The 11,185-nt window shown below is 37.1% G+C and overlaps 1 protein-coding gene across 4 annotated transcripts; it reads left to right on the top strand.

The window, feature by feature from the left end:
* The first annotated feature begins 1,442 nt into the window (after positions 1-1,442).
* Positions 1,443-5,018, top strand: LOC140833920 (eukaryotic translation initiation factor 2 subunit alpha homolog). 4 transcript variants are annotated; one of them, XR_012118610.1, is made up of 5 exons: positions 1,443-2,799; positions 2,901-3,047; positions 3,135-3,239; positions 3,324-3,867; positions 5,009-5,018. XR_012118610.1 is itself a non-coding variant. In XM_073198440.1 (5 exons), exons 1-3 carry the CDS (start codon positions 1,823-1,825, stop codon positions 2,906-2,908), a joined length of 438 nt encoding a protein of 145 aa, XP_073054541.1. In that variant the 5' UTR covers positions 1,443-1,822; the 3' UTR covers positions 2,909-3,047; positions 3,135-3,239; positions 3,324-3,459. The 4 variants fall into 4 exon arrangements, 3 of the variants coding, with proteins under 3 accessions (XP_073054541.1, XP_073054542.1, XP_073054543.1); XM_073198440.1 differs by lacking the exon at positions 5,009-5,018 and having other exon boundaries at positions 1,443-2,164; positions 2,712-2,799; positions 3,324-3,459; XM_073198441.1 differs by lacking the exon at positions 5,009-5,018 and having other exon boundaries at positions 1,443-2,164; positions 2,579-2,799; positions 3,324-3,459.
* Positions 5,019-11,185: the final 6,167 nt, after the last annotated feature.

Here is an 11,185-nt window from a genome sequence, read left to right as displayed (position 1 = left end):
TTTCGAGCTCAAAATCGAGTTTGGGCTTGGTTTGATATGATTAACAAACAAACTCAAATGAGCTTTTTATCGAACCAAGCTTCGAATATATCGCAAACGGTTTGGTTCATTTACATCTCTACACGTGTTAGTCACCCACTGAAACATCCTGGGCAACATCAAACCGTCTACATCTCTTCTCCTTGCTACCTTTTGTGCCACGCTCGGATAACATTCATAAGCAAGGATTTGTAACATAAATTTCAAACAATGTTACTAGTATGAATAAAGATAACATATCCACTTTAACATTCAAATAATATACCTGCAGAGGCAGAACAAAACCGCCGACAAGGAAACTGCCGTCAACTTATTTCCGACCCTGTGCCTCGGTGAGGTAATTATATCGCCCTAAAAGGTCCTTCTTCAAACATCGGACCGCATCCCGATAGGCTACTCTACCCCACGGATAGTGGTTGAACCTATCCAAATCATCTACAAGCCTCAATATTTAGGGTCGATCTTCACCGTCTTTTTCCTCGTCGCCTCACCAAATACGGTACAACAAAAGTATAGACTAGCTATCTTTATCTTCTCCACGTCTATACCAGTCTCATTCTGCTCTTGGACAATAATCTTTCCCTCCAAATCACCCAAAACAATCTCAGACTTATCGGGGAAGTGTGTGGTGCCAAATACACCTCTACCTGTTAAAGCTTCGGGCTCCACAGTGCAATCGAGACCCGTTATTAAACAATACTCTAACAAAGAAAATCTAACCGGCCTTTTGCGCACCACCATCCACAAATCATCACTACTACTGTCAACTATCTGATTACTCATCAAATACCATATAATTTGACTGGAAATGTTAAAATCTCTATAATACCTAACCACATTACCAAAAGGCGACTGCTCGAAAAAAATGTGTTTTCTCATCGTTATTCAAATAGTGATGAATCTTCTCACAAATCTCATTATATCTGGATTCAATTGTCAATTTGCATCGAAAAATTGCATCCCTGCCTAGTTTTCTCGGTAAATAGACCTGTGACAAAAAATAAATAAATACGTTAGTAAATTTGAAATATTGGTCGATCAAAAACATTAGTAAACCAGACATGTTCGACCACAAAACATGTTGGTCGACCAAATGTATGGTCGATCAATTGTGGTCGACCATAAGAGGTGGCAGACCACAATCGGTAAACCATTTTTGTGGTCGACCACAAAAATTGGTTGCCAATGTGTGTTCGACCAACTTTTATGGTCGACACTATGTGGTCGACCATTTTTGTGGTCGATCATAAAAATTGGTCGCCAATTTGTGGTTGACCATAAAAATTGTTCGGCCACACATTGTCGACCATTTGTTATGGTCGACCACACATTGTCGACCATAAAAGTTGGTCTACCTCACATTGGCGACCACAAAGCAGGAAACCTAAAGCGAAAGAAACGCAGAAGCAAAAAATTGACATAAACGTGAAAATCTCCACATTTTTGTTGCCATTCCTTTGATTGAGTTTGCGACGCCTCGAGTGAAGGGTTTTTCCGTGAACGGAGGGTAGGGTTTACGGGAGGAGGTTTCAGATCTCTGTTCTTTTGCAAAGATTTGTTTTTGTGGATTTAATCGATAGTGCTTAGGATTTTAAACTTAGAACACTAGGACATAAAAATACGTGTGGATCCTTTTTTTTGAAAAGAACACATTTGAGTCCCATTTTCCTCGTTTTCTCTGCATTCTTCTCTCAGCATTTCGTCAATTAAAAGCTCATATTACTCTCAAAATCGCAAACGAGACCCCGAGAAATCGAATCGACCCTAGTCGACAAAATCGTCCATGGCTCCTAGTTTCGATTACAGAATGTACAAACAAAAATTACCTGAAATCGACACCCCAGTGATGGTACAAGTGAAGAGCATAAACCCCGACACCTGCGCCTACGTGTGGCTAGAGTACAATATCGAAGGGATGCTCAGCTTCACGGAGCTTTCCCGCATACTTAGCGTTCTGAGTTTGGTTCGTGTCGGGCAGGTCGACCCACAAAAGGATTTTGTGAATTTGAGTAAAAGAAGGGTTACGGAGGATGATGCGAGAACGTGTGAAGAAAAGTTAAGTAAGAGTAAGTACGTTCATTCCATCATGCGGCATGTTGCTGAGACCATGGATATTGATCTTGAGGTGATTTTTTGTTCAATTTTTCATTTAATTGTATACCACCTCTCCTTTGTTCTTCGTCTCTGTGTGTTTTGGAAAGGGTTGTACGCGGGTTTTCTTGAAATTGTGAGCTTTTGAGGCATGTAAATTCATGGATAAAGATGCATCTTTACTATTGTGAATTAGTTACTTTGAATCCCACCAACTAAAGTTTCTTCATCAACAAATGAAATCAACTCAATTCAGGATGAGTAATTAGACTGCCAGCTCCACTTTCTTGGAGTAGAAAGATTCTTAGTCATGGTCATCGGCACAGGCGGATCCGAAGGCCTGATTCTTCAGCTGAAATCATGTTGTATAATCTAACCTGGCATATGATCTTGTTTGTGTTAAACTCAAGGTCCTGTTCTTCTTACTGAAGATGTTCATTTGTTTCAGGAGTTGTATGCCCACGTTGGATGGCCTTTATACAAAAAATTCGGCCACACTTTTGATATTAGATTCAGACTTCGTGCCTAGCTAGCTAGTTTACATAATAAGAAAATCTGACCATATGGTAGATATGGCGCAGGCTTTCAAACTAATTGTTTCTGATCCTGATTCTGTTATTGATCCTCTCACTCATATAGTTGAGGAAATCAATGCTGAAGGGTCCAAAGGTATATGCTTTCTGATCAAACTAATCCATTCAATTTCAAATATCTTTTGTTTAACGTTTCTCAAACGAGTTAACTTGGTACTAATTTCCATTCCTGATCAGGTGACTGAGGTGGTTCCTGCTATCTCAGTTGATGTAAAAAAATTGTTGGTTCAAGATATTAAAAGAAGAATGATTCCACAAGTGATGAAAATTCGGGCTGATATTGAGATGAAATGCTTTGAGCTTGATTGTGTTCTCCACATTATGGTTTGTTAACAACCAGTTGCCTAAGCATATATAACCTCATGCATTTACTCCGTGCTATAAAAACTTCGATTTGGATTGTTCATGTAGAATGCAATGCGAAAAGCTGAAGCTACTGGTAACAAAGATTGCCCTGTAAAGATTTCATTAGTTGGTTCTCCATTGTATGTGTTGAATACTCAGACATTTGATAAGGTAACATACATTTCCTCTTTAAAACATGTAATCTAATTTCTAAGTTGGTCATCTGGATTTTAATTGTATAGTCCGCTAGTGTAGGAACAAGGAATAGAGGCACTAAATAGAGCCATTGCAGCTTGCACCAAATAAATGGAGCATCAAAAGGGGAGACTCACAGTGAAAACAGCACCAAGACCAGTAAGCTCCATTTTCTTGTAATCTAGTATCGCCACTTTTTGTTATCTTTTATCATTGAACAAACTCCTAATTTGTGAACTGGCCATATAGTTTCTTCGATTTGTTTTTTTTTCTTTTTCTTTCGGTACTCGATGAACTTAGATGAGTGAATGAGAGGATGTTTGCCGAACAAATAGCTCGACTAAACCTCGCAGATGATGATGTGAGCGGCGGTGATGATACTGATATGAAGGAAGAATGAAATTCAATGAAAAAGAATGATCCGATAATGGAAGATGGCTACTAGCTGGGAGAAGCTGACACCATGTTTTGGGAAATTTTTGTCCTCTGCTCTTGTGCTTGTTTAGTTTCTCTTGAAATCTCCCACTAAACATTGGAACAAAGTGGGAAACTGATATAAAAAAAATTAATGATCTTGCTGCATTAATGTATGTGAATGACAAAGGTTTATATCTTGTATTGATCAAAAAGGAGATTTTAGGTAGTTGTGGTAGACCGTGGATGGCTCATCCACTAGCCTTGTACGCTAAACTATTTAATATTATAATAAAGTTTTAGTTTCTGATAAAAAAAAAAAAGGGAATTTTACCATCACAAGGGGAGACTCACAGTAAAAATAACAGAAAGATCAGTAAGCTCCATTTTCTTGTAATCTTGAATTGCCACTTTTTGTTTTCTTTTATCTTTGAACAAACTGTTAATTTGTGAGCTGGCCATATAAATTCTTGAATTTCTTTTTCTCTCTCTTTTTCTTTTTCTTTCGGTACTCAATGAACTTAGATGACTGATCGAGAGGATAAACTGTTTGCTGAACAAATAGCTCGACTAAACCTCGCGGATGATGATGTGAGTGGCGGTGATGGATACTGATGATGATGAATGAAATTCAACGGAAAAGATGATCCAATAATGGAAGATGGCTACTAGCTGGGAGAAGCTGACACCAAGTTTTGGGAAATTTTTGCCCTCTGCTTGTTTAGTTTCTCTTGAAATCACCCACTAAACATTGAAACAAAGCAGGAAACTGACAAAAAAATTTGTAAAATTTTTGAATGATCTTGCTGTATTAATGTATGTGAATGATTTTTGAATGATCTTGCTGTATTAATGTATGTGAATGACACAGGGAATTTCACCATCACCAGGGGGGAGAATGTAAAAACAGCATCAAGAGTAAGCTTCATTTTCTTGTAATCTCGAATTGCTACTTTTTGTTTTCTTTTATCTTTGAACAAACTGTTAATTTTTGTAAGCTGGCCATATAATTTTTTGAATTTGTTTTTCTTTTTCTTTCTGATGAACTTAGATGACTGAACGAGAGGATAAATTGTTGTCAAACAAATAGCACGACTAAACTCCGCAAATGATGATGTGAGCGGCGGTGATGATACTGATGATGATGGAGGAATGAAATTCAATGAATAAGATGATCCAATAATGGAAGATGGCTACTAGCTTGGAGAAGCTGACACCAAGTTTTGGGAAATTTTTGTCTCTGCTTCTTTAGTTACTCTTGAAATCACCCACTAAACATCGGAATAAAGTAGGAACTGAATGATTTTGCTGCATTAATGTGTGTGACAAAGGGAATTTTACTATTTTACTTGAATTTTATTTTTCGAATTAGAATTTTTTAATCAAATTCTCAGTTATTTAACATAAACAGTAAGAGTATCGGTTCTTACAGATATCAATCCAATGATGAATTTAGCCCATAGGAAAGTCTCTGTTAGATAAATGTTTTATCACTGAGTCAAAAATTATATATGTTAGTCAAAACGCAAATTTATTTTCTTATAATTGTGTCAACGCTTAGCAAAATACTAAACGACGGGTGAACATAAATGGCTGCACCTACTTGGGTACCAACGGGTCGGATTGTTAAGTTGATGAGTCCGTGAGGGACGTGCCTTATGGCTGGCGATGTCTCATATTCTGTTCAGATCAGTCTTATCATTTCTTTACCGTCGGTTATGTCCCTAACAAAGACATTATTATCATTTAAGATCATATCTCTCTTTTACGGCCCCCTACCTATTAGAGTACTGTTTTTTCGCACCCAAGGCGCATCGTAAGTTTTAAAATTTTAGTTTCAACGCTCGAAATTATCTTTGGGTGTCGTATGAATTTAAACACATAAGATATTTAGAATTATTATCTTCGCATATATTAAGCTAGAAACCAAACTATTCTGGGATTAACATAAATGACTTATTGTATATCATTTCGAATGGATCTCCCTCCTTTGATCGTCAAATTAAGTCTATGATCGGAGACTGGATTCATTGTTTAGATCACACTAGATATCCTGAACAAACTTCGCGTTGAGACTCAATTTCAGTTGTTGTGTCCAAAAAATCAGTGCACGTAAACCCCATGCATGATTATAATTGTTAATTCATTAAATTAATGATTTAGGTGTTGTATGCTATATATTTAAACTATTTTACATGTCTATATGTTCATTTTTATGCAATTTAAAATGTTTTCTCGAGTTTTAGTTTTTCAGACAAATATTCGATGTCGGATCGGGAAAGAAGATCGGAGATGATTGAGGTAATAAAATTAAATGTTATATTTTTATTTTTAACCAACAAATTATTTATTTTAAATGGTTTATGAATTTTAGCATTTAAAGTTCAAATTAAATTTATTAAGTGAAATAAAGAATGTTGTGTTTTTTAACTAGCAAATTTTGAAAAGTGAAGGATTTAAATCTGTTTACTTGACATATAATATTTTATAATTATTTTATGTCTTCATTAATTAGTTTTGTTAGTATTTAATTTATTAGTTCAATTTAGGATTTTAAGTATTTTTAATTGCCATTTTATAAAATATGTGATTTAATTATTGATCATGGCATTTAAATTTTAAATAAAAGTTGTGATTTAATTTAAATAACTAGTTAATGTATTAAGTATTAAATTGGAGAATTAAACGCTCATTATCTACACAAACTCACGCCTCACATCCAAAACACACATTATTTACACATACTATCGGCCGTTGGTTTTATAGGCATATAGATTAGGGTTTTGGCCTTTTCTCTTAGCAGCCACCATCACCGAACCTTCAAACTAATTTTTCCTGGAGATTTTACGTCCTTTTGGAGCAAGAAAAAACCAGACTTCCCCCGCGTCGATATTCGCTAATTCGTGCATTTAAAATGAAAATGCATGTTCTAAACCATTCCTTGATGCATCGATCACATTATTTATAGTATTTTGATATGAAATATGCATAAAAATTTGTTGGTTTAATCATTTGAATGGTAGATCATTGCTGATATTGTTTTCGATACAAAAAAATGCATGAACTCCTTGTTTTCTTGAGGTTCTTGACCGCAGGCTTCACTGGACCGATCCGAAGGCATGCTTCTTCGTATGGTTGTGTTATTAGTTGTGTTTAGATGCTAATAGGTGGTCCGTGATGGGTCGGTAGGCCGCTGGTACAGCAAGAAGCCACGGGGAGTGGTCTGCGCGAGTGCATGCGTGATGGGGGTTGTCATGGCTTCGGCCGCTTGGTTCAGTACAGGGGCTGGACCAGGGCTTGTAAGGTCTAGGCAGGGTCTTAGGGTCTTGGGGTAAGCTTGGTCATGGTCTCTTATGGTTTGGATGGAAAACAAGGTTGTTGGAAACGAATCGGGGCAGCTGCACGTGGGAGGAGTCACGTAGGACTGTCACGGCTAGGACTTGTTTGAGGCTTGAGCGTGAGTCTTGGTCTAGAAAGGAGTGAACCAGGGTCTTAGGTGGTGTCTAAGGTTGAGTTTAGGACTTGGCTTGGGGTTGGTTCGAGATGAAATCCGCATGGATCCGTGGAGAGTGCATATGTGTCATAGAGTTACTCCTTGGGAAGTTTTCATTCGATAGGTTGATGTACATGGTTTAAGGGGTTCGGTCATGGTTCGAGGCTGGTTTAGGTCCTTGGACAGTAGGTTAGAATGTGGTTCATGTGTGGTTCGAATCTCGAGTCAATTGATACGTCCTAGTGTTTTTATTCAATTCAGGAATTGTACGGGTCTGAATGCATCTATGGGCCTGTTTTGGTTATTTGATTGATGATGTTGTGCTAACTACCCATAGATCGTAGATCCATTGCTCACGATGCTTCTCAAACAATGGTCCTGCCAGGGGCTTTGTCAATGGATCAACAATGTTATATGCAGAAGCGACTCTCTCTACTTATATTTAACGTCCAAAAATCAGTCCACGTAAACCACATGCATGTAAATTTTTAAATTAACTTATTTAATTGATTTTAAATGCTTAAATGTTACAAATTACATGATTAAATGTTTTGATTTCATGGTTTCATGAAATTAAAGATTTTATCCGGATATTCGATATTAGCCTGAGAAAGGAGACATAGGACGACTGATATGAAAAATATTTCTCGATATATATTTTTAAGGCTCGATAAAATGATTTATTAAGATGAAATTTTTCAAAGAAATGCTGGAGTCCAGATTATTTTACGAGTTGAACTTGATTTTATCCGGGAAGCCGATTTTAATCAAACGAAAACGAAAGACTTTTAAAGACCCGAAAGTTATATTTTCGAAATTGTTTTTCGTAAACTTTTAATTTATAATTAAATGGGCCTCATTTAACAAAGATGAGAGTGCCTAATTATTTCTAAACCCAAAACCCCAACCTTTAAACATAATTTTCGAAAATTAAATAAAATCAAAACTAGGGCTCTTGAAGACTCCTAGCAGCCGAAAATCACACACAACACACACACACACACACTAAATTTTGAAAATTCGAGAGCAAAAATTCAAGGATTTTCGTCGCATGTTCGTTCTTCTTCGCAACCCACGCCGACGATTGAATATTCGAGCGTTTTTAATGCAAAGGCACACTTATAAACTTTCTTTTTGCATCATTCAAATCATATTATGCAAGATTTATGTTTTAAATCATGAAAATTAAATTGATCAAATTCTTTGACTTTGACGTTTTTATGCATATAAAAATTATGTTAAACATTCTAAGGGACACATTGCCAATAAGAGACGTTTAGGGGTCCTAAAAAGTGTTGTTTAAGGGAGGAACAAAGGCTGGATAGTAGCTAGAATGGGTTGTGCATGGAAGAGTTCAAACGGGTTAGGGTTTTCAAGGGTTTCATGGGGGGTTGTCCACGATTAGAGGCTGTTGCATCGGGGCTTGGCCAGCCATGGTCCTGGCACTACAACAAAAATGGATTTGCGCAGCGCGCATATGGGCTTTTCGCAGCGTGCAAGTTGCAAGCTGTTGAAAGTTCAAGATTATCCGCGGCGTACATGTGCACGCTGTTAATACTATTATTCACGGCGTGCATATGTACGCCGTTAATATTCATAGAAAATCTAAATATTAGTGATGGTTTTTGACAAAACCGTGGCTAATCGGCGACGGATCATAACCGAAAGCGACGGTTCCAAAACCGTCGCTATATTTTTAGTAAAATTAAAAAAAATTACTTTTATAATTTAATAAATTTTTTAAAAAAACTATAATACAACTAAGATAACCAACAATTAAAAATTTAACCAAAAATTGAAACAAAAAAACGTGCCGAAATCGAAACTAAAATCATATAAAAGATAAAAATTTTAAGTGTTGTAAATTGGTGTGGAGGAAAATGGAACGAAGATCGGATATTTATAGATAATTTGCAACTATTAGCGACGATTGTCCTCTAAACTATCGCCAGTGGCGACGGTTAAAATTAAACCGTTGCACATAGCGACGGTTAAAACTGTCGCTGATTTGAGCAAGTTGTATTATTAGCGACGGTGTTTTTATTAAACCGTCGCCGATCTTAAATCGGCGACGATTTCTAGTCAACCCTCGCTAATTATAGTGACGGTTTTAAAACCGTCGCAATCTTTGAATTAGCGACGGTTTAAAATTCGAAACCATTTTCCGCGGCGTGCTAATAATATGCATGCCGTGAATAATACTATTGACGGCATGCGATTAATGTATACCGTTAATGTCTAAACACGATTTTTTTTTAAAAATGATTTACTTTTAACATCGCACATTAACATGTAGGATGTTAATAATACTATTAACGGCGTACCTTTATTGTGCCTGCGAAAATTGTATATGTTATTTATTAACAGCTCACATATTAACATAGGTTATTTATTAACAGCTCACATATAACTGCACACTGTCGTTTATATAATTTATTAATAGCACACATAAATCCATGCTGCATATATTACTATCAGCAGCGTGCTTTTAATGCACGCCGTTAATTATTTGCAGCGTGCTTTTAATGCACGCCGTTAATAGTATCAAGTACAACACTATTAACAGCGCTCATATGGGTGCATGCCGTGAAAAGTAGTATTCACAGCGTGCTTTTAATGCACACTATTGATGACGTGCTGCGTAAAATCATTTTTCTTGTAGTGTGGCCCTATGAGTGGCTTGGTTTAGAGACCAGGAGGAGTAATAGGGTGACCAGACTCATCAGGTCTTGAAGGAAGGAGGGCCACATGCCTGGGTTTCATGCGCATAGGAGGCGCATGGCTAGTTGAGATGGTGCAAGGTTGGTGCGCTAGTCCAGGGAGTTCAGATAGGGTTCAAGACAGTGGCTTAGGGATGGCTACGCGTTGAGAGACTGTGTGTTGAAGAGGGGCAGGAATCGAGGGCTAGGATGGAGAAGAAACGTGCGCACGCATGGGAGGAAGAAGAAGGGATTGCGCGGCTTGGGGCTGCTCGGTGCTGCTCATGCAAAGTCCAGGGTGGTCTAGGAGGGTCTGGTCAAGGGGCTGTCCAAGAGGGCTCTAGGGTGGCTCGATGGAATAGGGCGCATGGCTTGTGATTTGTATAAAAGGTTCGGGAATGGCTAGGAAGGGATATGGGGTTTGAACTGTGGTCCACAGGGGTTGGCTCATGGCTCACTGGGGTAGTTTAGAGATGAAAAGTTAATGTTTAAAATTTGGAAAGAAAATATTAAGTTTTGAATTTATTCGGATTTAAAACGCTTCTGGTTTAGTTGTTAAGTTAATAATCGAAAGGCTCGTGTTTACGTCTAAGGAAAATATTAAATGTCAAATTTGGGCTTATATGATGCTATGGGATAGGCTCGAGTCATGAAAAGTAAGAAAAAGTCAAAATCGAGAATTTTGGAGTCCTAGGGGTAAAGTAGTCATTTTATGTCCCAAGTAGTACTAATGGTCTGGCGGTATCCCGAAGAATTATAATATATGCTAAATGATATTTTAAAAATGCTTATGATGAAATATGATATTTTATGATACATGTAAAGGTTGTAAGATTTTTCCTGAAAAATATTATTTTACGACTTTTGGAGGAAAACAATATTTTATGAATAAAAGAAAAGGAAAAATATTTTGAAGGATGTGAATTTACTGTTACAAAAACATGATATGATTGGGGATATCATGAAGGAAAATGCCTAGAAGGAGCCCGTTTACGGGAGAAGGCCCTAGAGGGAGCCCAACGATCGCATTTCCATATTTGGCCACGACCCAATGATGAAAGTTGCTGACGCCCTGCCCCCAGGTACTTGGTGAGCTAAGACTGATCAGTTGACCAAGTGATGATACAATTACAACTTATCATTTTCAAGGATCAAATTTCATCCAAAATGATATACGATGATGGAAAGTTTTACGATTTAATTATTTATGATTTATTTATGCTTACAAATTTACGCTAGCTTATTTTAAATATAACTATGATTTTAATGCATGTGCTTGTATATATATTATTTTCTTCGTATGGTTAGAACATGCT

Source organism: Primulina eburnea, chromosome 6, assembly GCF_022965805.1.
Source record: "Primulina eburnea isolate SZY01 chromosome 6, ASM2296580v1, whole genome shotgun sequence".
Taxonomy (NCBI): domain Eukaryota; kingdom Viridiplantae; phylum Streptophyta; class Magnoliopsida; order Lamiales; family Gesneriaceae; genus Primulina; species Primulina eburnea.
The sequence above is the reverse complement of the archived record's forward strand: the minus strand, read 5'-3'. Positions and strand labels throughout refer to the sequence as shown.

Bases quoted from the DNA above. Each gene is read 5' to 3' on its own strand.
- LOC140833920 (XM_073198440.1), top strand. From the start codon at position 1,823: ATGGCTCCTAGTTTCGATTACAGAATGTACAAACAAAAATTACCTGAA. The intron at 2,165-2,711 runs GTGATTTTTTGT...GATATGGCGCAG, and splicing joins CCATGGATATTGATCTTGAG to GCTTTCAAACTAATTGTTTC.